The sequence below is a fragment of the Diadema antillarum genome, unplaced genomic scaffold (assembly GCF_040938485.1).
Source record: "Diadema antillarum isolate AM-2024a unplaced genomic scaffold, OU_Dant_1.0 seq00001975_RagTag, whole genome shotgun sequence".
In the NCBI taxonomy this organism is placed as follows: domain Eukaryota; kingdom Metazoa; phylum Echinodermata; class Echinoidea; order Diadematoida; family Diadematidae; genus Diadema; species Diadema antillarum.
The window spans coordinates 90,929-115,820 of record NW_027272633.1 but is presented as its reverse complement, the minus strand read 5'-3'; the positions used below and the strand labels follow the sequence as shown (position 1 = coordinate 115,820).

Below are 24,892 nucleotides of genomic sequence, written 5' to 3'. Positions count from 1 at the left end.
ATGATTTTTACCATGGCTACTACTGAAACACTGATTATTTTGGTGCTTATTTATGTTGATATATTAAAGGCAATTTGTCAATCGGTTGCAATGACAACATCTTGACACAAGAATTAATTAAATTGAATACTAGTAGACATGTAATTGCCCTTAGCATGTCATTTAGCCCGATGATGCACGAACTTGGAAGGCAGGTGATTAACACTTAACGTGCCATGGTTGCCGAACGGCGACCTTAGTCTTGACGTGCCATGGTCGCCGATCGGCGACTAAGAAGAGCGCGAAAAACATTGGTCATTTAAGTTCTTGTGGTACCATAATTTGTTACACCAAGAAACTGCCACTGATATGTACTGGTAGCTGATTAGCATAACCATTGTTTCCGCTAAAATATGAGTATATTTACATAGGAAAATTTTGAGTAAATACGTGTTTTTTCAGCTAGATGTATTTTTTTCGCGTCGGGGAAAATCCGCAGTGAGCGCATCCTCTGCGAGCTGTGTATAGATCTGAATTCTCATTGATAAACCACGCGTGTGTATGCTACTTAATCTGCGTGTGTTGTCTATGCATTTCCACTCGCATTGTTCTGCTTGGGTGCTCTCCTGCGGGAGCGGCTTTCATTTTTTTCCCTCAAAGTGGGTCAAGCTTTCGTTCGTCGGTCAAGACTTTCATCCTTTTGTCTTAGTGAACTTCACTAATCGTCCCCATGCTAGCATATACGAAGGAAGAACACGCTGTTGTTCTTGTCTATGCACATGTATAGTGGACAGAAAGTAGACCTGTAAACAAAGGCCTGCCGATTTCAGTAGAGTGCACTCGCCCACAGTCTGCATAGACAAAAGAAGGATTAGTTGGTGCTTCCTTCTCAAGTGGACAAAAGACACTATTCCACGACCCGGGATTTATTGTAGTTTCTAATACAAGATCTGGGACTAAAGGACTCAGATTGGGGAATGAATTACCGAGGCAAAAAAGAAATTGAAAAGACAAATTGAACTGCCAATATCTTTGTAATTATACAGCTCTAGAAGACAATTTTGTTATCATTCGAAAGAAGAGATGTACAAAATTGTAGCTCTAAAACTTTCTCACAGAGTCAAGGGAGCGTTCTATTGAAGAAAAACCACGAATGACTCTTTCTTTCCATACTACACAAAAATTCCTCATAATTTTTTGATGATATCGATTATTTCTGCAATATTTCAGGTTGAGATAGATATTACAGCAAACTGACTGCATGGCAGGAAAGACCAATTATTTCTTGATATATGTTGTGTCGACCTCAATTCAAAACAGTCAATAGTTTCAAAGATATGGCAGTTTTAAATTACATTGCCACTAAAGTTCGCGAACTTTCTGGCGTTGGGTAAAAACGTCTGGCACGTTAGGGGTTTTGGGTCTGGCACATTAAGAGTTAACTAGGGCAACCTAGAAACCTAGAAACCTTTTCTTAATGTGGCATAAGTTTGCTACTGTACACCTGATTAAATGCCAGCTGCACATGTGTACCATCCAAAAAGATTTGCAGAGGCCACCATATTCTGTTCCAGTTCAATGAGCCTTGAACTCGTCATGATACTGCATTAATCATAGCTTTTCAGTGTTTCTGAATTTCCATTAAGTAGTCACAAATGATGGAAATGATATAAGAGCTCCATTTGAAAAGCATGTTATGAACTTACACTTTTGACCTTGCAAGGTGTCAAATGTGGTTTGTGATGGTCATTATATATCTTAGACTGTATTTTACCACCCATCTGACTAATATTTCTATTTCATAGCTTCTTGGTTTTATGAAAAAAAACACCACGTAAATCATCTGAAAAGGGTTTTTTTTTTGGTCAGCATTTTTTAATCGCTTAGTATGTCTGTCTAGCATAGAGAATACGAGGGAGATGTATGTCTTGCTTTTCTTTCCTCTCAATTTGTCTTTGTGTAGATGATGAGGCATCCCTTGATGGTGATGACCTAGGACCAGGTGGTCTGGATGGAATGAGGGTTGGGGAGGTGTGGTGTGGGGAGATTGCACCATTCTCCTCCATCAAGCTGGACATCATTTTCAGCCCAACCATCCCAGGCAAAGTGGATGTTGACTTTGAGTTAAGATTCTCTGATCCAGACTCTGAGATGGTGAGAGCTTGATTAGTTTTCATTTCAAATCTGATTGATTATGGAAGTGTATTATTTGATTTTTGGTGGTGGCAGCTGTGTGTATTTTGTTTTTGTGCACAATGTGATAATTAATTTCACACATTGTTTCACTTTTTTAAAATTAATTATGATGAGTTATGGTGATGCAAAATTCTGTTTTGAGGAGTTCAGTACTCTTATCGAAGTCTAGTGAAGCGTCACATTTTTGGTCAGATGCTGGATTTTTAACAAGTATGTTGCTGGTTCCATGTCAAAATTATAGTTGTGATGAATGTCTTTTTGATTTGTCATTATGTTTTTGTTAAATGTTTTATGTGTTTATATGTAAGACATGAAACAAAAGGAAATTCCAAATGGACAATAAAAGATGAAATTTAAATTGAATTGATTTTATACAGGTGATATGTGTGTATCATGTGAGTCAGAAATATCCATGCTAGATGCTAGAATTTAGGGCGGTGAGTTGGCTCAGTCGGTAGTGCGTCTGCCTCACGATCACGCGGCCCGGGTTCGGACTCGAGTCTGGACTGAGCAATGTTGTGTGCAAGCATACCGTCCCCTCTAGCAAGAGGCAAAACACTCTGTCCCTCGGATAGGACATAAAATGGAGGTCCCGTGTCTGAGAGAATAACAACTCATGCTCGTAAAAGATCCCGCTTCATTCATTCATTCATCGCAAAGAGCAGGGTGTTTAACCCAATGAAGTGGTCCCACCTCACATCCAACTGGACCCCATGGAAGACCAGCTTAACGTAGCTGAATATGGGCTATCCAGCCATCTTCTCCAATGAAAATGAACAGAAACAGAAACAGAAACAGGATAAAATCATATCTTAGTAATAGCCAAAAGATAAAACCAAGATACTCCTTTTGTTGTGGTTGTTTTCTTCCATCAGCTTTATATTTCTCTGGTGGGATAATGTGGTCTTGGTTTCATGATGCTTATGAACAGCATTTCATCTAGCTTCATGTTCAGCTTCACTAAGGCATTTCCTTATTTATAGCTGCTTACAATCATCCTAATATCCATAAAAATAGCTTAGGTACAAAACTTTCTGTGGTACCTGTAATGTTGAAACCTTAAAATAATTGCAAGTCTCGTTATCATATATACTGCAAAACAAGTTTCATTAACAGAAATATTTGTGTTTTGTTCTGAACTTAGCTTTGCTCACTTGCTTTAATTATGTATTACTTTTCAATGTCTTCTTTGTCACATAGATACCCATCAAGGGTTATGCCACAGCTATTGATGTCCCTGTGTGGGTAGAACGGCAGACGGTAGACCTCAAGATCTGCATGTTTGACCGTCTCTACCAGGATGCCATCGTGGTCAACAATCGTGCCACCACTGCCCTCCGCCTTCTCTTTGAGGTTCGAAAAGAGCTGAGGAACTACATGGAGATCCTACCAAAGACAGCTTACATCCAGGCACAGTCTCAGTTCTCCGCCCAGCTCAAGTTCTTACCCAGGTAAGCTGTAGAGATAACTACTTTAATGGGTAAATGGATGTGTGGATTGAGGAGTGAAGGTCCTATGTAAAATCAGCTATGGTCTAGGCGTGGCTGTGTGACCATTTAAGTCAAAGCCCATGCTAGGTACAGAGACACAGATATAGAGGGATAAGGAAAGAAGAAAGCTATAAGGCTAGATAGGTGATTTAATGGATGGATAGATGGATGAATTGATGTCTGCATTGGATGGTTAGGTGATTGATTGGTTTGCTGGTCAGTTGATGAATGGATTATTAGCAGGATGAATGAACAAATGAGGGGATACATTTGAAGAGAAAGATAGAAATGAATGATCTGATACTGATATTGATATTAGACACAATATCTGAATCTCCAAATTCCGCAATGATGTATACCTCAATATCCACTCTGTCCTCCTGCAAGAGTAGTTAAGCAGCTCCTTTGGTAGGTACTTATGCTATCACCCCTCAATGTGACATAGGCTGCCAAGAAGCCTTTGCTAGTCAGAATGGTCCTAACCCCAGATCTCAACCTACCTCCAGTTATACCTGTCCTCTTCATGTCTGATTCTAAATCCCTCTGTGAACTGTTTCTCTGCCTGCCACTCTTTCTAGTCACTTCAAAATATGAAAAGAGGCTCTCAGAAGAACAGCTTGTGCAGAAATAGAAGTAAAGGTCTTCAATCATTGAGCTTGTATCTGACAGCAGACAGATTCTATTGATGATTTTAGTTCATTATTCTAAATTCCTTTTCTTCCCAAACCAGACATTCCTTGATTGAAGAGGCAGCAGAGTACTTTGACAAAGAGACAGGTGTCTTAGAAGTGCCTACCATCATTAGGGTCGCTGACCAGGTGAGGACAGTCTCTACCAATGCTTCTTTTTAGCTGCATTTTATATTTTCATTATTTCTGTTTTGATTAGCAGCTTAGATATTGAAGGCAAAGCGTCACTGAAAGTTGAAAGTTAGAACCTGGCACTACGATAGCTGTGTGTTATATAGTACATGTGATTGCATTGATATGAAATATGAGGATTATGATACTGGGGCTTTCTGTTCTCTCCTGTCAAAATTTACTCTTTCGTTTCATTTCCTCAGTTACATCCTATGTTGTGGTATGAACTGATAGTTGTGTGTTTTTGATAATTATTCATTTGTCATTGTTTCTGTTCAAAAGCAGATAGAGGTCACATTTTACTGTATTACTTGTCCAGGAACTTTGACAGTGGGGCTTTGTTAAACATGCCAGTTGTGGACAGAAGAAGCATTGTGCCTCAGCTTTTGAGTTCAGTAGTTTGATGTGCTGTGGTGCAAAAAAAAAAAAAAGATTTCTGCAGGTCATCATGTGTCCCAGTTGCTCTCAATGACGATTAAAAAAAAAAGGGCAAATGATGCCGATCCCTTGTGGTTCGCCCCAGGTGACTAGCGATAGTTAGCAACGGTATCAACCAGGCACACTGTACCATATGCTTGAATGAATGACGATAAAATCTGAACAGCTTTATTAACTGATTCAGTGTTTATGTTGATACAGTCTGCTCTTTGAATCCAGTTGTGATGTCTGTTTCTCTTATCTGACTTTCCTCCACTTGTGTCTGTAGACACGTCCAGTGCCCTTCACCATTTGCTCTGTTGTCACCAGCTCTGACTTTGAGTTCGACGTGGACTCCATAGACTTTGGCTTCTGCACTATCTATGAGTCAGTGATTGTCACAGTGAAGCTTACCAACAAGTCTGTTCTATCCCAGAAGTTTGGCTTTGTCAATCTACCAGAGGTAAGGCATACAGGGATAGTTGAAATTCCCAGAGATCTCTTCTTATGCAGAAGTTGCAGACAAAGATCAGATTGATGAAATAGATACCAGAATTTTCTACATTACATTTTTAAATTATACGTGTGAAAAGCATTTTTGTTTATTTTTTTATATATTCAAACATAGATGGTCACATTAATGAGCTTTGTGTTAAATGTATGATCCTCAGTAACTTAGTGTTGTTACTGCATCTGGTCCACCAAGGTCCATATTGTAATTCCTTATCCAGAACTGACATTAGACAGCTTCTCACAAATGCATTATTTTTTTAAAGCCAAAATGAAATTTCAATTGAGTCCTTTAATGGCTACACATTATAAAAAGCATTGTGTGTGTGTCAACATTTGCTGTTGTGTGCAATACACCGTATATATAAAAGAGTAGGTAGTACTGCGTAAGATGACTAAATTAAAAGATGCATCATTCAAACATCATTCCCATATATGCATTTGATGAATGATTTGGCCATTAGGTATTTATATTTGTATTTTATGTACCAGGATGTCATGTTAGTTTTTGATATCACCTGTATTCCTATGAAAAGTACCTTGTAATGAGATTTATTGTCTCCCTATATCATATTATTGTGCATGATTTGTCCTTCCAGTATGTTGATGTGCAGCCAAATGAGGGTTTTGGAACACTGCTACCATTTGAGACCATAGAGCTGGACATCATCTTCAGTGCTAAGAAGGCAAAGGAGTACACTTTTGACCTGACCTGCAAGTCAGGAATCAACAGGTATGATATTTTTTGCTCAAGGAATTAGTCTTTATTTGAATACTCTGCATCTCAAACAGTAGCAGGCTCTGTTTTGCATGCAGCTGTTTGCATGATGCAGATAATTGACTTTGAAAAATGCAGTGTATTTTCCACATTGCAGTCACTAATGTATCTGATCAGGAACTGTAAAATTACATGTCAAATTACAAGGCTGCAAATGAATACGAGAAAGAATTATGCTACCTCACAAGAATAGTCTGTGAAGAAATCTATAATTCTATAAATTCTCTCTGTATCTTCCTCAGGGATTTCAAGATCTCCTGCAAGGGTATCGGTGTTCACCCACCACTTGACCTCTCCCACTCAGTCATCCACTTTGCAGCAACGGCCCTAGAAGACAACTCTGTCACTTCCTTCTATGTCCTCAACACCCACACTGATGCCAATGAGTTCACCCATCCAGTTCCACGAATTGGCAAGGGGGAGATAGCTCCAGTTGGCCCCACCTCTTTTGAGTTTGTCATCCCAGATGGTGCTCCACTGTCTGTATCACCAGCCATTGGGACCATCCAGCCGGGAAAAGTTGGTTCCCATTCACATGACATTTGTTCCATGCTTTTTTATAGAGTCTTTTAACAAACTTAAAGTTTAAAGGAAGAAATTTCACATTTTTTTATGTTTGAGAAATAGTATTGTAGATGAAGAATATGAGATGATTCCATGTTTGATTGTTTTCTGGAAAGCAAAATACCAAACTCTTTTTACCTGATGGTAATAAAAGCCTCTGCACCGTTTTCTTCATGCTTTCAAACCTAGTCTATCCAGGAGAGTTAATCTAGGGAAACTAGACAAAAATATGCAGTTTTACTTGCCTGTAGTTTTAAGTCAATAAGATCAGCTTTGCATATCTTGGGGCACTTCAATATTGTTGTTTATTTCAATGATAAATTGTTTGAAGATGATTAATTGAGACACCTGTCGTATACTCACATCACACCTGTTTTTCCAAATACATCTCTTTAACAGAAAACCTGTGTTTCAATCAAGTTCAACCCAACGCTGTCTGACTCTGAGATCAGGGAAGAGGCAGTGAGGCTAGTGACCAGGAACAGGGAGGCTCAGGCTAGGAAAGAGTTTGAGGAGGCACAGCTTGCTGCCAAGAGGAATGCAGCTGAGGCTGAGGTAGGACAGGGTCGACTGAATGACTGACTGTCTTCCAGTATTGGTACAATCAAATAGAAACAGACAACTTTGACAGCTTTACAGTCTCTGGAGGGAGACAGGACTCATCAAATCTTGATATGTAATAATGCATGTCTGATGGAATACATACTTGAACAATTACATCTCGCTCTATAGTATTTGAAGATAGTCCCTTTCAAATAGTTCTGATGCCACTCAGCTGGACAGTTTGTATGTTTACTCTGTATAAGTTTCTGTTTTCTTACAAGAAACAGATTTTGTGTTTTGTTTTGAAGAGCAAATATTAATGAGATTTATATTCCTTATCACAAGCATGAAATCTGATGAGCCTTGGCTTCTTCTTTTTTTTTTTTTTTTTTTTTTTCAACTCCGGCAAATATTTCCGTATATTTTGCACTTTGTACTCGCTGATATGCTTTGCAGCTTTTTAGTAATGTAGTTCCGCATGAATTCCTTGCAAGAAAAGTCACTTCCTGTCTTCAATTTAAGAACTGATTTGTTTTAGTTTTACAATGAAAGTCTGTGGTAAGAGGAATTTGTGAAACTTTGTTCTTAATGATTGATTCTACCAATTCTACAAATTATTGCCAGTGTGTAGTTGAACAACTGAAAAAATATTACCCAGTCACATACAAACACACACACACAAAAAAAAAACAACAGCAACAACAACTTGTACCCAAATGTTGAATACCATCTTTAATTTTAGAGAGCCAATACAGATATGGGTATTAAGGACTAGTAAGAGTATTCTTTTTCCTTACCGAAATAGTTGAGTAATTTGATTATTCAGATTTTGTTTTCAAGTACTTATCTTGTCAAAGCCATACTCACACTCGTGTCACATGATCAGTTGGTACTATTCTCTGATGACTCTGCAAAGACTTTACTTGGGCTCAAAGCACAAGCTATATGTAGAACTTTATGTTCTCTGTGAATGCAATGCATGATGGTCCCAAGCTTCCACACTCCCTCTGCTCTTCCTCCTGTCATGCTGCTGTTATCCTGCTTGCTACTGATATCCTGCTTGCATGCTGTGTGAATCACAGGAAGAAGAAAAGGTGAGAATCAAAGTTTGCACTGCCAGGCTCCTCAACTGCCACTGCTATTGATCACTTTTTTATGTCTTCATCTGGGAGAGCAGACTGGTACAGTGCCAGTCCATGTTCATGTTGGCTGTGTTATACAGAATAATATCACCCATTGACTGTAAAACAATTTCATGGAATAAGTTATGAAAAAAGAGAGTTTTCAGACTTTCTGCTTGTTTTGACCAGATATTGGTATTAGTTGCCCCCACATATGCAGATAAGAAGTGATGATACCATTGCCTCACAAGTCTCCACTTTGACCAGCCCACTAGTCTTTGATGTATTGCAGTTCTTTTTTCTCATGAAATTCAAAGGAAAAACTTCAATTCTTGACATCAACTTATCATTCCCGTATTGCAATAACCTGCCAATGATGACTGTGGGGAAAGGGGTTAAAGTTACTGGATTAAGTTGAGTTGAACATAGCGTAGGGATGCATGTTTAATCCATCAAATATTGCACAGTGATACAAATGTCTTTGTGTATTAGTTCATAATATGAGCCCATGTAATCCTCTGACTATTCCATAGGTTTAGATGAAATGGCTGAAGGATAGAGCTGTAGTTTTTCATTCTCTGCTCTTTGCTGCTGCCATGTGCTAGCTCCCCACTACAACAAATACATGATTTTTTCCGTGCAATGGGACCTTAATATTCAGTGGGTTTTATGAGTGGAAAATGGCCATGAATTATGAGTCATGAGTTCAATTTGTGAATGAGATATTCCACGCTGTTTTTACAGATTAATTCAAGGTTTCAAGAGAGGTAAAAAATGGGAAAATCCTCAATACGATATATATGTGACCGTGCATCACAAAACGAACAAAAAGTCGCACACACTGATTTTGGGTGAGGACTGAAAATAAGTGAAATGGGTCAACCTAGCCAATCCTGACTTCATATTTTCTGAAAGAGCAAGTCTTCTTTTACACTATGCTAAAATTTGGGGTCATAAAACGGGCGAGAAAGTGTATTTTTTAGCAGTTTATCTCGAACATTTTTGGTAGAATAGTGTGATTAGGTGTGTCTTTCGAGTCCCTTTTTTATTTCTGAAACACCTTGTACACTTCACTTTCAACTATAATAACTTTTGAAAGGATAGTGATACTGCTCTAAAAGTTGGCACTTATTATGGATAGAATGTGTTAATGAGACATGCTAAATTTCAGTTTAATCTGATAATCCCTTCATGGTTGTTACTCGGGTCGTTTACTTCCTGTTTTTTGTCCCGTTCATCGCACAGCCAACACGGTTTGGTAAAGATTAAGCGCTTGAATAGACATTGTACTCCAGATTCTCTTTTATCAGTTCTCACTTTTCCTGAGTTTGTGCTTTCTTTCCAATATTTAGATAGATTAGGAGAGTCTACTCGATTTGAGTTACACATCATTTTCAAGCTTAAAATCTGCTCTTTCAGAATATGGTCTTAACTAAAAATTCATGTCTGGCGACTTTTTGTTTTGTGGTGCAGGGTCACATATTGTGTATGTGATAGTCATACATAGCTGATATCATTGCAGCAGAAATTTGCGAAGTGTCACTAGTTTGTGCATTTCTCTCAACAAACGATCGTTTGATTCTGAGCATGATTGTGTTGGGGATATCATGATCCTTTGCATATTGCAATAGTATGCCTGTTTTACTGTTCGTGTGTATGTGAGAAGCACTATCTTTTCTTTGTCCTTTACTGTAATGAGGCAAAGCAAACCAAGCGTAGAATGCTAGCATGGCAGTCAGTTGATAACACTGTCATTTTGATTCTTGTACCTCATCTTACATTTTGATAGGCATGCATGCACATATGCTCATGTGATTCTTTTCTCACCATTTTTCCCCCACTTGCACTAACATTATTTAGAACAGACTGATTTTACTGTTCTTTTTGTAAGTATCTTGCTTTGTTTTGTGAATAGCTTTTCCTTCTTCCTGATATTCCTTTACAGAGAGGAAAGAAGCCTGCCAAGAAGCTCCCCCAGAAGTCAGCTGGAAAGAATAAGTCGGGCAAAGGGAGTGCTGGTCTGACGAGGCCCAGGTCTGTGGTGCCACCAAAGGTTGAAGACATAGACCCGCTGTAAGTATAACTCATGAGCCCTTGGGAATAAATGGAAGAACCCGCTTTTGCGTACTTTTCCAGACCCAATAACATATCATTTTGGTACGACACTAAGTATCAGATAAAAGCTATTGAATTATGGTCTTCGTGGATTTAAATGCAGAATATGATATCATTTCAGAGTAGATAAGAAATCGTCACATTGCTCACAATTTAAGGCAGATTACAAGTTATTTTAATGTTCTGTGACTGATATCTATTTTATGTAGTGGTAGTTCATTTATTGATGCTTGGTTTTAGATCTGCTTTAATAACACTTGTGTCCTTTGCAGCAAGTTTTTATTATTTTGATACTTCACTCATATTGTCGGTGGTTACGAATGTTCTTTTTACTGCTGAAGCGTGACTTCGTTGTTTTTTGTTGTTGTTCTGTGCCTTTACTTTTACAATCTGGTAACCTCTCTCCCTTGTCCAGATCTGATGACTATGCAGCAGGCAAGGCCTCTCTCCTCCGCCAGTTCCAGGGCCAGTTCAGCAGTTATTCCATCCCGTGCTACGTAGCCTCAGGGCAGCCTGGGGACCCTGGCACACTGCCATACAGGTGAGTACATAAGAGTTCGCCCAATGTCACTTTGGATAGTGCCACAAACCCTTATGGATTTAGTTTCACACATTCATGTGATATAAAGTTACTATATGATATATATTGATATCCATTGCTGTTGCTATTAATAAGTAAAGTTGCATTTATATTGTAAACCAAGTTAAGAGGAAGGAGCTAGCTTGGAATTTGAACCTGCCACCTTCTGCTTACTGGGCAGCAGAGCTACCAATTGAGCTAAAGCCACTTCATGGTAGTGACAGAATAAATATTGGAGAAATATCACTCCACTAAAGACACACGATGTGTTGATTTTGAATTAGACCATCACACCAGGCTTCCATGCACAATTGAATTGTCCTGTATGGGTCAAAACAACCGTGTTATTAAAGTCTACCACAAAATTTTCCATCATTGTAATTTCGTGGAAATGTTTTGTATCTTCTTTCAGTGTCCAAAATACCCTTTTCCTTGAGGTCCACTGCCCGACTGTGCGTCCCACACTGGTGGTCATCTCTAACCATGGTCGGAATGTGCTAGACTACAGTGAGGTGTCTGTTGGTCAGAGGGTCATCAAGTCCATCACACTCCAAAATGTCTCCCAGGAAACAGTAGATGTATCCTTCCTACCAAATGGATCTTCCTTTGTGGTTTCACACTTTTTATGCCTCCGCCAACGAAGTGGCCGGAGGCATTATGTTTTCGGGTCGTCTGTCCGTCCGTCCGTACGTCCGTACGTACGTCCGTCCCGTTTTGTTTTTGTCGATATCTCAAGAACCGTGTGGTGGTTTTACATCAAACTTGGTATGAGGGTATAACCTGGGGGAATAATACTTTGTCTAGATTTTAGGGTCACGGGGTCAAAGGTCAAAGGTCACAGGTTATTTTGTGAAAAAAGGTTGAAATTTCATGTTTTTCTCCATATCTTGCAAATGGTTCAAGGTATATTCATGGAACTTAGTATATATGCATGTACCGATGGGCAGTGATTATCTAGGGAAGTTGGGGGGTCATGGGTCAAAGGTCGTGGGGTCAAAGGTCAAGGTCAACTCCTCAAAATATCACTACTTTCCTTATATTTATGCAATGCCTGAAGGATTTTTTTTTAAAACTTGATGTATGCATGTATAACCCAATATATATTCTGTGGGAAGTTTCTTGCCAAAAGGTCAAAGGTCAAAAGGTCAAAGGTCAAGTGAAAGTGCTAAATTGCACTTCTTCCTCCATATCTCAAAAGTAACTCAAGGTATCATCATGAAACTTACATATTTATGCATGTTCTACCTAACAGTGATTCTCTTTGGAACTGTGAGGTCAAAGGTCAAAGGCCAGGTTTAGATAATACTATTTTACCATTTGATACTGAAATTATACTTTTTCTCAATACCTTGAAAATTACTCAATGCAGTAACTTATAAAAGGGTCAAAAGTCAAGTAAAAATCATCAATTCCCCCAAATACCTGCACTCTGACGTTTTAATCATTCATCCAATTGAACCTAGTTCTAAGAAAGTGAACATTCAGGACATTTGTGGCAAACCTGTCATTTTAATATTTTGCCAATTGTGTGAAACTGTCATCACACATTGTCAAGACATTGTACTATAGACCTATTAGGAGAACCATGCATTATTGCGGAGGCATACATCAGTCGCCGTAGCGACATTTCTAGTTTTTGTATGTGTGCATGTGTGTGTACGTGATGCAGTTCACAAAGTGCCCCAAGTTATTGGGTGTGGGATATATCATTTTGTGATTTGTTTTGTTCTGATTTTACTTTTTCCATGGACTGCTGAAGTTTTTGACTGAGCTGCATTAATGAGCCTATCCTCTACTTGCTAGATTTATCACTACCAGCATAGATGTAACCACAGCCTGGGGGTGTTTCATAAAGCTGTTCGTAAAGTTACGAGCGACTGGTGATCAGTTCTTGTGCTGAATTATGGAAATTCTGATAAGTATAGCACATCAGAAATGATCACCAGTCGCTCGTAAGTTGTTCGTAACTTTACGAACAGCTCTATGAAACAGGGCCCTGGTGTTATAGCCAAAATATGTGTACATGGCTGATTTAGATAGTTTGCATGCGTTAGACCCGCTCCCGATTATTACTGTCTGTCAGTCTGGCCATCTTGTCATTTTAGAAGTAGGATGCCATACACATCAGAATGCTTTGTTATCATCCAAGTGCTGTAGTTCATCCTTAAATCTCATGGCCACTGTATCATCCTCTACTATATTAGTTCTATTTTAGCTCTGTTTATCAGAGAGCTAAATCTTTGTGACAAGTTTACTTTTTATAAGTGCTTGGTCACAAAGAACTTGCTTATGTGAAAAATTGTGGAAAATCTGGTATTAGATCTACCATGTGAAAGAAAATATGGCTTACCTCTCTGAGGAAGACTGTTGGGCAGATACTTCTTTGAAGTGAGTAATATGTATGAAGCTGACCACAAACCTTTTGTCTCCTTGACAATGTGTATGTGTCACCACCCAGCTACAATCCTCCATCTTAGACACCAGTGGTCCATTCTTGATGCTGAATGCCCTCAGGAAGCTGGCCCCAGATGACACACACACAGTCCTGGTAGCATTTGAGCCCCTAGAAGCCCAAGTGGTAAGTGAAACTGTATTCGTATTTCATCTAGTTCATTTAATAATATTGGCATGAAAACATACCGTGCACTATAATTCATTGTAGGGAATGTATATTAGCAAAGATAATTATTGAGAGTTTAAATCAGCATGTTCCAAATAACAGATTAGCATGTCTATTGATATTGTAGAAATGGGAGAAATGGGAAGAAAGGGTCCTTTTTATTGAAAGGAAATTAAAATAAAGTAAGAGGAATGAGAGACAGAGAAAGAGAAAGAAAAGAAGAGGTAGATGTAACTTGTTCTCTTGTCCATAAATATCTGTATTTGAATTTCTTGTCCCATGCGAGTTGTCATGGTCATGGATGACTGTTCTATTCTACCCCCCAGGATAACTTGGAAAGAAGTGCTTCTGTATATGGAGGGTTTTTTCTGTCTTACACATGAGGTGTAATTTGTATATCATTTTATTTTCACTATAGGAGTAGTACCATTAATAAAAATTAAAAAAAACACAGAAAAATTAAGAAGAATGTAGTGCTATAATCTCATGCAAACAAAGCAGTAAAGTTTATATTGAATGAAACTGTGCATGATATTCCCATGCTATGCACAGTGCACTATTTGCCTTGCTATGAAAATCCTCACTGACTTCGGGTCTTACCCTGTGACTAATAAAAACAGTGGTAGGGTTTTGATAAATTACATACATAACTCACTGTCTGTCAGTTGGCAAGGTATTTGTTGATGTCAATATTCTGACAAAAAAATACCAAACACGGTGTTTGTGTGTTTCATGGACTGATTAGTTCTATGAGGTGCTGGACATCAATGCTGGAGGGTCCACTCTTGGCATCACCCTCAAGGGTCAAGGGTTGATGCCTCAGGTCAAGCTATCTCTTGGAGAGGATCAGCTGAACATGGGATACGTTGTGGCTGGAGAGGAGGCAGAGGAGACATTCAAGGTCAGTACCTGACTGATTTTTATGTGTAATATCAGGTATAAATGAATATAGACACTGTTTGGACTTCAAGGAAAACATTATCCACAAAACAACATAAGCTCCCATCTACCTCTGAGCACTTACCAATTAATGCACTGAAATGATTTGTTTCAAAAACATTTCTCTATTGTGTGTTTCAAGTATGGTTGTATTGTAACAATATATTTGTTTTGGCTGAAATGATTGTCATTTGCTTCTTTTTTTTCTGCTTGATATGATGTATCTGCCGCAGTTGGAGAACACCTCCACATTCCCCATTGACTACCGCATCCTGCTGGACAGCCTGTCCCACCAGAAGCAGCTGAGCCAACGAGAGCTGCCTGCCTTTGTTAGGAGAGACCCAGAGACAAGGAAGATGGTTGGACCAGCTAACTTTGATGGCAGGAGTGTCTTTGACTGTATCCCATCAGAGGGCACCCTGGAACCTAGTAAGCTCAAACTCTGTCCATTTTCTTTTTTTTAATATGTCTCCTCCACAAACATGTTGCTGGAAGCATTATGTTTTTGGATTGTCTGTCCCTCCGTTTATCTGTCCATCCGCCATCCATCCTTTTGCCGTCTTTCTGTGCTTAGTCAACTTTGTGGACAGAATAACTTAAAGACTGTTTGAGGTATCCTAATGAAAGTTGGCATAAGTATAGACTGTATGTATGAGTAGACAAAGTTATGCCTATCAACTTTTGCACGTGCTCAAGGTCAAATTCTGAAAATTTTACTTTACTATTGCCCCATATTTATGCAATGCATGAAGGAATTTTCTTGAAACTTAGTGTATACATACTTTACTAGATAAAAGATTCTCTTGGGGAAAATTTGAACCATGGGGTTAATTGTCAGAGGTCAAGTGAAAATGTTCAAATAACCACTTTTTCTCCATGTCTTAGAAAAGGCTCAAGGTGTCTTCATGATTTTTGACAAACATGTCATTTAATTCTTTTTGCCAATTATGTGAACCTGTCGTCTTACATTGTCAAGATGTACTTTCTACCTACTGGGAGAACCATACGATATGGCGGAAACATACCTGTCGCCAAAATGACATTTCTAATTTGATAATGATTTATTTTGCGTGTTAAATGTGAAGTTATATCCACAATTTGGGAATGAATGGAAAAGGCCACAGTTGTCTTTCTTAAGTGAACAACCACAGGGGAGAATTTTGGACAAACATTTCAAAGGGAGAAAAAAAAAAAATGATGCACTTTGCTTATGCAAAGAAGTGCTAGTGCAGTATGGTAATAGAAAGCTGGTGACAACTGGAAGAGAGTGAGAAAAGGTCAGATATGCTGGTTGTGTATGAGCATTGGTACAGTATACAGTAGTTACCTCAGTAGAAACTAGTGAATTATAATAGCAGTACCTGGGAAAATGTGTAATTTTTGTAAATGCCCTCATGTGACCCATAGGCAAGAAGGTTGAGATCAGGGTGCTGTTCCGTCCTGACCACGCCAGCGATCTCTTTGCTGATGTGGCTCGCATCCAGCTCTTTGGCAAACAGGAGGCGCACCGCCTCTCTCTACGGGGTGTGGCCAAGAATAAGATCATGTACGTGACTGGGACAGATGAGATCTACCCTACTGTGGAGTCCTTGACTGTGTTACCTAGTCCTGAGGAAGAGGAAGGTAAGACCAATTGAGAAACTAGTCTTTTGAAAAGCTGAGGTTAATTTCAAATTAAAGATACTGTTTCAATGTAATCGTTTCCAGACTTTGCACTCAGTTTGTTTGCATTGTTAACAAATACCTCTGATATTGGAGAATGTCTTGAAATAGGATCTTGCATTGTGTTTAGCATATCTCACAGATTTTGTAATATGTCAAACAAACAAATTAAACCACCCGTAGATGATATTTTGCACTAGTATAGCAAATGTTGAATTTAAATGAGAATCTAACGTAACTGAAAGTTAAATTAACTTGTGCAGTGTTGAAAACTGATTTGACCGATTGCATATGTTCACCTTTATTCTACATTTTTGTAATGATGATAGTAATAATCTCCCTAAAAATAGGAACCTTGTAGACCTACACATCAATTCTAGTTTAAAGAATTATTGTCACAAACACACCTTTGGGAATTTGTCTGTATATCAAAGCAGGACTCATCAGAAAATTTGCTCAAATCAACCCCCCCCCCCCCAACAACTCTATATATCTTTCATCTTTTTTTTTCTCTCTCTCTCTCTTTAAAGAGAAGATGTCCCTGTAACACTATATGATCTAAGTTTGACTGACTGGATAATTTTGAGGTTTTTTTCCCCACATTACTCCTCCTTATGACTTCTGATGACTAGTTGTGGATCCTAAGGCAGTACCACCATCAATCCCCACCCTTCTAAGCTTCAAGGCACTCACTGTGGACAAGCAGACCAGCCCAGCCACCAGGCAGCTCAGTGTGGGATGCATCAAGACCACTGCTGCTAGCCAGAAGAAAGCAAGTATTCTCTCTTTTTTTAATTCTAGCCAAGTCTATCCTCTTCTATGGCTCTTGTTCTTTTGAGAAAGATTAAACACTTTGCATGGTAGCATGATCATTTCCTTCCCATTATCTAATCTCATTCATTTCATCATCTCATGATAAATTTTGTGTAATCTGTAAATGTATTCTTGCTCTTTCTGTAAGGGCAACAGGATAGAGATACGAACATACAATATGTATGTAAAGCATACTGCCCTCTCAAGATTAAGGACAAGCCCAGGGGTTAAAGACTCAAACCCACTTATGGCACAATCTTCCTCACTTGCTGTTTCCATTGTCTTAGATTTTCATCCTGTCAAAAATTTTCCATGAAGAAAACAAGCAAACAAATGTTTGACAAAAAAAAATGTTAACCTTTGAGCCTTTATGTCCTAATTTTTGTTTGATTAGAAGTCTGTATGGAATTCCCCTTTGTTACAGTCAAATGCTAGACATTTGCTCATACACAACTGTGAGTAATGATGCTCTCTTATGTTCATGTTGCCCCACAGAGTGGAGAATTCTTCTTTGACAACCCAGCTGCCATAGCAACCCAAGGCTTTCAAGTGGAGCCCTCCAGGGGACTGGTTGAGGCTGGAGCTACCAAGCCTATAACTATCACCTGGACCCCTCCCAAGGGACATGATGTGAGTTCAGTTTAAATCACTGACTTGTTACTCATTAATGGAGACCCTAAAGGCTGAAAGCAGTGTACAAATATTATGAAGTTCATATCTTCACAATTCTTACAATTTTATGATTCAAGTTTCAGTTTAGTGTAAATGATACCTGCATGTACTCAAAAAGCATGTTTATATAGCTGATGTCAATGAATTGTTATAAAAAAATGGTCTCATTTCTTGAAAGAATTTTGAATGAATATATTTTACATTTTGATTTCTTCAGTGATCATAAAATACAAAACCAAAGGATAGGGTTGTGAACAGCAAAGTAGACATCAATCTTTATATATTACATGGGCAGTCTCTTTTTTGCACCTGCAGCAGCCATCAGAGAAATCTTAATTGGCTATTCAATTACTGTGCATTTAAGATTTGCATAAAAGTGTGAGAGTTTATTGATAATCTTGAAACTGATAGTCTTTCAAAACCATCTCAATATTCATGAATTTCAACTGGAAGGGAATTTAATGTAAGAACAGAACAAGGCAAAGTTTGAGTAGACCTTACAAAAACTTCAGCAATGACAAATTAAATCAGTTGTTGAATGCCCTTTGACATTCTTGCTTGTGTGTATGAGGCCACATTTCTAATAGAGAAATACGGAGAACATTCAATCATATTCTTTTTAAAAGAGTAACGATCGAAACTGGTTTTCTGTTTGGGTATACAGCCAAACTTGCCTATAGAGAGCAGCATTGTCCTGAACCTGAAGGGAGACGTCCTGGAAAGATACAACATCCTCCTGAGGGCGCTGGTCGTCTCTGAGTGATCACAGTTTACAACTTTATCAAAGCTTCAGAGAGACTGCATCCAAGTCAGCCCTTGACTGTACACAGAGTTCTAACCTGACTGTGACTTGTCATTCTTGGGATCAAATCCAGCACCCAAAACTATCTGCACCTGAAGTTTTCACTGTCTTTTGAAGCACAATTATAATATTATACATGTTTGTATGAGCTTCCTTTCTAATCAGTCAACAGAGTTGGTGTGATGAAGACACATTAAAGTGATTATGCAAGGACTTCCTGCTTACAATAGAGCTGACAATTTTTTAAATCATTTACAGCAGTCTTTCAGTCCTCTGTTGATTGTGCAAGTCTTTAGGGCCTTTCATGCACTACAGAGGTGACATAAATGCAAGTGTCAATATGAATTATTTGTAGTATATACTGTAAATGTGGACATTTTCGCGGTGTGGAAACTTTTGTGCATTTTGCGCAACCAGAATCTAGCGTGAAAATAAAAGCACACAAGTATTTTTGCATGCCATATGTTCCAGTAGTAAATGTCTTGATCCAGCAGAAGTAAAAACACATGAAATTCATCTTACCCAGCCGAGTGCAAAAAAAATTCCCTTTTACAGTACTTGTATTTCATGACATTCAATCATTCATGTACAATCAGATAACTAATATTATCAATATCAGGTTCATGGATTCCAAGTTTCTGCATACATTGCTGTTATGATGTGAGATTTTTGACTTCGAGTTTGAGTGAAGGAGAGCTCACTTTTCATGTTCTCTGTTAGTGAACTTACATCAGTTGTTGCAGTCATTTACTTTGAACAAAAGCCAATGCCTACATGCAGCGGCTACTTGAAGCCTAAAAACTGCATAGATAATAGTTGCTATTGTACAGTAATATTAGTCAATTCATAAATATTGCAGGTTGTACATACTTCATGACAATATTATCTTTGTAAAGAATGTATATATTGTAAAGAGTGTAAAGTTGGTCATTTGCTTACATTGACTTGACTTCCTTACCTTGTTTAAGGTGTAAATACCAGCGTGAGATGATGGTATTGGATCTCAGTCCAAACATTAAAACATTGAATCTCAAATTGCTTTCTTGTTCTGTGGTTGTTTCAATTTGTGTGAGTCAAGTACATCTTTCCATCATTCTCTTTTAAGACCCAGTGTTCATACATTTGATATGCATATCATGTTTCATACATCCACATTTTTGTCCCCGCCGAACAAGTTCGAGCAGGGGACTATAAAACGGGCTCCTAACGTGTGTGTGTCCGTGTGTGTGTGTGTTCGTGTGTATGTGTGTGTGTGATCAAAATGTTCAATTTCCTACTTCTCTGTCATTTATGAGCCAATTTTGATTCTGTTTGCTTTATATGATAGCACTACATGGGAGCTTTGAAACTTCTACACAGAATTTCAGTTTTGACCTTGACCTTTGACCTATATTGTACATTTTGCTACAAAATGCTACTCTTTCGCCATTTCTAACCCAATTTCGATTTCGTTTGCTTTATGTGAGGCACTAGGTGAGGGCTTCAAAACTCGTACACAGAATTTTGACCTTTGACTTCTTTGACCTTTGACCTTGATTTTTGACCTATATTGTACATTTTGCTACAAAATGCTACTCCTTCGCCATTTCTAACCTGATTTCGATTTCGTTTGCTTTATGTGATGGCACTAGGTGAGGGCTTCAAAACTCCTATGCAGAATTTGACCTTTGACTTCTTTGACCTTGATTTTTGACCTGTATTGTACATTTTGCTACAAAATGCTACACCTTCACCATTTCTAACCCGATTTCCATTCCGTTTGCTTTATGTGATGGCACTAGGTGAGGGCTTCAAAACTTTTACACAGAATTTAGAAATTTAACTTCTTTGACCTTTGACCTTGATTTTTGACCTATATTGTACATTGGCTACAAAATGCTACTCCTTCGCCATTTCTAACCTGATTTCGATTCCGTTTGCTTTATGTGATGGCACTAGGTGAGGGCTTCAAAACTCCTATGCAGAATTTTGACCTTTGACTTCTTTGACCTTGATTTTTGACCTGTGTTGTACATTTTGCTACAAAATGCTACACCTTCACCATTTCTAACCCGATTTCCATTCCGTTTGCTTTATGTGATGGCACTAGGTGAGGGCTTCAAAACTTTTACACAGAATTTTGAACTTTGACTTCTTTGACCTTTGACCTTGATTTTTGACCTACATTGTACATTTTGCTACAAAATGCTACTTCTGGCGGGGATATATATTACGCACCGCGTAATTTCTACTTTTCCTTGCTTAGGGTAAACTTGTTTGAAAAGACAGTTCAAAGGCAATGTGGAAATAAAGAGGAAAAAAGTATGTCGTCAAAGTTATAAGCAAAATTAAACAAAATTTGTGTAATTTTGCTTTTGCTTTTGCATTTAATGACATACAGTGTTATATTTGAAATCAGTGTTTTCAGTAATGCAGGATTTCCAAGCTTAGCAATATGCAGTAAAATAAAATATATTCCACCTTATTCCCCAAAACAAACCACATAGACGGCACAAAAGCTGGCCTCAAGATAACAAAGTTTGGAAGTTTAGAAGCAGTCAAAGCATAAGAATAAAGCATTCAAACACTGGCATTCAAACTAGATAGGTTGATTTAAAATGGTGGGATAGTAAGTGTATACAGGAGAAAATAAAGATACACGTATACCTTATGAATGCCCCCCCCCCAAAAAAAAAATACATATATATATACATATATATATATATATATATATATATATATATATATATATATATATATATATAAATATTACAGTGGGACCCTCCGCAACTTGGAAAATAGTGAATCAATCCAAGTACAATTTCGAATCCAAGTACAATTTTAGGGTATGAAACTATTTCTTATTACCCGCATCTTACAGAAAACCCCATCCGATGTACAGTGGTCAAAGAGAAATTAGGATTTTTGTAGAGCATGTCGGGAATCCCTTTCCTCCAAGTTCTGTTTATTGTGTTCACATATTAATGTGCAGTTCCAAGAGCATCCAAGTGCTTAACTTGGAAGAATCAGACGCATTACCTGCTTTGCAATGATCAACATTTCTCTGTGACTACTTAACGAAATTGAATGGGGTTTCCTGCAAAATAAAGCTGAGATGTTATATTTTAAGACCCTGAAATAATATTCAGACAGTTTAAACATATGGAAGTAAATATCAATGTAAAGATTTGATTGTACTTTTTTGGTTGACATACTGTAAAATGTATATACAACATTTGATTTTCAAACAGGCTTGAGTGTTTGTGACTTCATCTGGTTAATACGATCGGCCATCATATACATGATGAAGTCAGAGGCATGAAAACAAAGTTTGGTGAATTTGCTGCAAATCAAGGAATCTGCTATTTGTTCAAAAACAAAATTCATAACCTTGCCTTTTTATATTTCCTTACAAAAAATAAAAATCTAGGAATGATTTGGAATTTGACACTGTGTAGTAGGCCTATGTATAAAGCTAATTACTGTGTTTTTGTTTTGTTTTGCTTTTTTTTCTCATCTCCTGCATGCCTGAGTGCATCTAAACCTCAAAGCTGATTTATACAAAATCATGTGATGGTCTGCTTTCTTACTTTTTGTTTGTGTGTGTGTGTGTGTGTGTGTGTGTGTGTGTGTATTTTAAATTTAGGGAGCCAATTATACATGATTGGAAAAGGTGACATATGGAGGATCTACCGATTCAAAATCAGAAAATCCATGCCGGACGACTTTATTTTCTCTGGAGGAAATGGGGGGGGGGGGGCATACACACTTTCTTGTCAAATTGAAAAAAAACAAACTTCAGTGGACCTCGAGTAAGTAGACATCGCGTAAGTCGACACAATCATATTCCAATTTTTGCGTAAGTCTACATGTTGACAAATTGCAAGTCTGAAATTCTTTTCTTTGTCTCTATTAATACATAGCAACCGTGATGATAAATAAAGGTGATGATGATGGTGATGATGATGATGATTATGAATATGATGATGATGTATTAAACGTTTGTTGTGATTTTTGACCATGAGAGAATATAGGATTATGGTTTAAGTGTTACGTGTTTAGATCGAGATTTAAAGAGGGTATCGCGCAGAGCGGTGAATGTTTGCGAGCGTCGCGAATTAGGGAATTTTAGGTTTCGTCATTGTTCGTTGACAGTTGCAATCAAATTCGTAAAGAATTGCAATCAAAGTCATTCTATCAATTTCACTGTTGTAAACAGTTTTTTTTTCTTGTTGCAAAGAAATTGTGAAGCTGTACAACCTCCCAAACTTTCGCCGCTCAGTGAGATACCCCCTTCTAAGTCGCACTGAAACGTCTTCGTTTCTCGATATTTGAATATGTGCGCTTCCAATGCATGCGTTATTACTTTACAAGACATTTTTGGTAGACCGTATGAATTTTGATATCTGTGTCTTTCAAAAAGGCATCCACTATAATATAAAGATTTCTTTGGGTAACCTTTGTCTCTCTCAATGTCACTTCGATACTGTCCCGATGCGTAGTGACATCGAAGTTGAAACGCAGCGGGAAATTTGAAATTTTGAATGTGTTTTGAATTTTCACGGGCCTTTGCGTTTTAGATCCGTTACTTCCAAACGCATGGAAACTCAGCGCCCTATATCAATGTCACTTTGGATCCAATTTAAATCATACATTTCCAGATCGATGTCTTCTCCGTGTCTCCAGTTTTTACACCGAAATGAAAACTTGCCGGTTCAACACATCGGCGGGACCAAGACCGAAATGATGTCGACGAGCTGATTCACTAGACGTTTCGGCATGTGAAATGGTCCTATACTTCAATGTACTTAGGGCCTATAAGACTCGTTGCTGAACTTGCCTTTCTTTTTTGTTTTTCTTTTTCGTTTTTGTTTTTTTGGATATTATTATTCCAAAGGTCATATCATCCTACAACCATACATGTGTTTGTGAACAACTAACGGTGACTGATGGTATAACACTATCTCAAAAGCGCGTCCAACGCATTAAGTCGACATTCGCGCAAGTCGACAGATTTTCTCCGCTCCCAGCGGTGTGACGACTTAGAAGTATTGTTTACCATTGGGAGCAGTGATCTAAAAAATTAAAAAAAAATGATGCATATGTGGAGGTCAGTTGTATCACAAAACAGCCTAACATATAAAAAATTGCAGTAAATCCTAAAACGTGATATCACTATTTTTCTCAACAAACCATGAACAATAAACCATTGTTCACATTTTATAATATATATATATATATATATATATATATATATATTCAACAATACTTATCATTGATTATACTGATTAACGTTTTAACATTGGTTGTCTCTATCCCTAACTCACATTTTATATCTATTTTGAACCACACATAAAGCTGGGTTTTTGTTTCATCTGCATCGTATCGTAAATAATGCCTGTAGATCATTAAACATGTTACAGGAGACATAACAGGAACGGCGCAGTGTTTTCAAAAGTGTGGGGGCCCACTTCCGGGTTTCATGAGCCAACAAAGTGATGACACCTTATGTATTCCTTTGTATGGTGCACAAAAAGTGTGGGGGCCCGAGCCCCCACGGCCCCCACGGCTGCGCCGGCCCTGATAAGTCATAATACATAAGACAAAATATTTTTAGAGAGATTTCATCGATCAAAATCGATGATTTTATTGACTCTTTCGACCTCCTCTCGGGGTATGAGAGTAGCAAACAAAGAGTATGAATACAATGATACTAAAAATTACACATGACACAAAAGTAAAATATATACAAGATTATAGTGTATATGGGAATACAAACATGAGTAAAATGAAAAGATATACAGACGTTAATCTACATGTAAATAGCAGATTACAAATTTGACAAAGAATGTTGCTTTACTAACCTACCGCTACGTGTCGCTACGTATATATAATACTTTGATTATGATTTATTCCAAGCTTCAATTAGATTTCCAATTTACTTTTTGCAAGATATTGATGACGACGTCGATTTTGCATGCATCCTAGGCCTAGTAACGCAAGTCTCGCGAGACACAGAAAAGTGTCAGCAGACGACGAACAAAACTACAGAAATACCACCTAAGGCAAAGCCGAACGCGATGGCGATGACATGTGAAGTGGAAACACACACACGCACACACACACACACACACACACATACTCACACACGCGCATACACATACTCATACACACAAACCGGTTGGTATGTTTCTGCTTGAAGGACGGCGTCCCATTCTCACATTGTAATCTGATTCTGTGGTTAGCAGACGA

The 24,892-nt window shown here is 38.1% G+C and overlaps 1 protein-coding gene across 1 annotated transcript; it reads left to right on the top strand.

Moving 5' to 3' along the window:
- Nucleotides 1–1,942: 1,942 nt before the first annotated feature.
- On the top strand, nt 1,943–18,664 carry LOC139713460 (cilia- and flagella-associated protein 74-like; the record flags this gene model as incomplete). The annotated part of the gene is made up of 18 exons (XM_071625187.1): nt 1,943–2,133; nt 3,376–3,626; nt 4,396–4,483; nt 5,232–5,405; nt 6,052–6,185; nt 6,473–6,749; nt 7,194–7,349; nt 8,420–8,431; nt 10,404–10,531; nt 10,989–11,114; nt 11,566–11,731; nt 13,612–13,731; nt 14,519–14,674; nt 14,946–15,141; nt 16,120–16,335; nt 17,007–17,146; nt 17,683–17,817; nt 18,524–18,664. Coding segments are annotated over 18 exons (2,765 nt in total), but the record flags the coding sequence as incomplete, so codon positions are not given.
- Nucleotides 18,665–24,892: the final 6,228 nt, after the last annotated feature.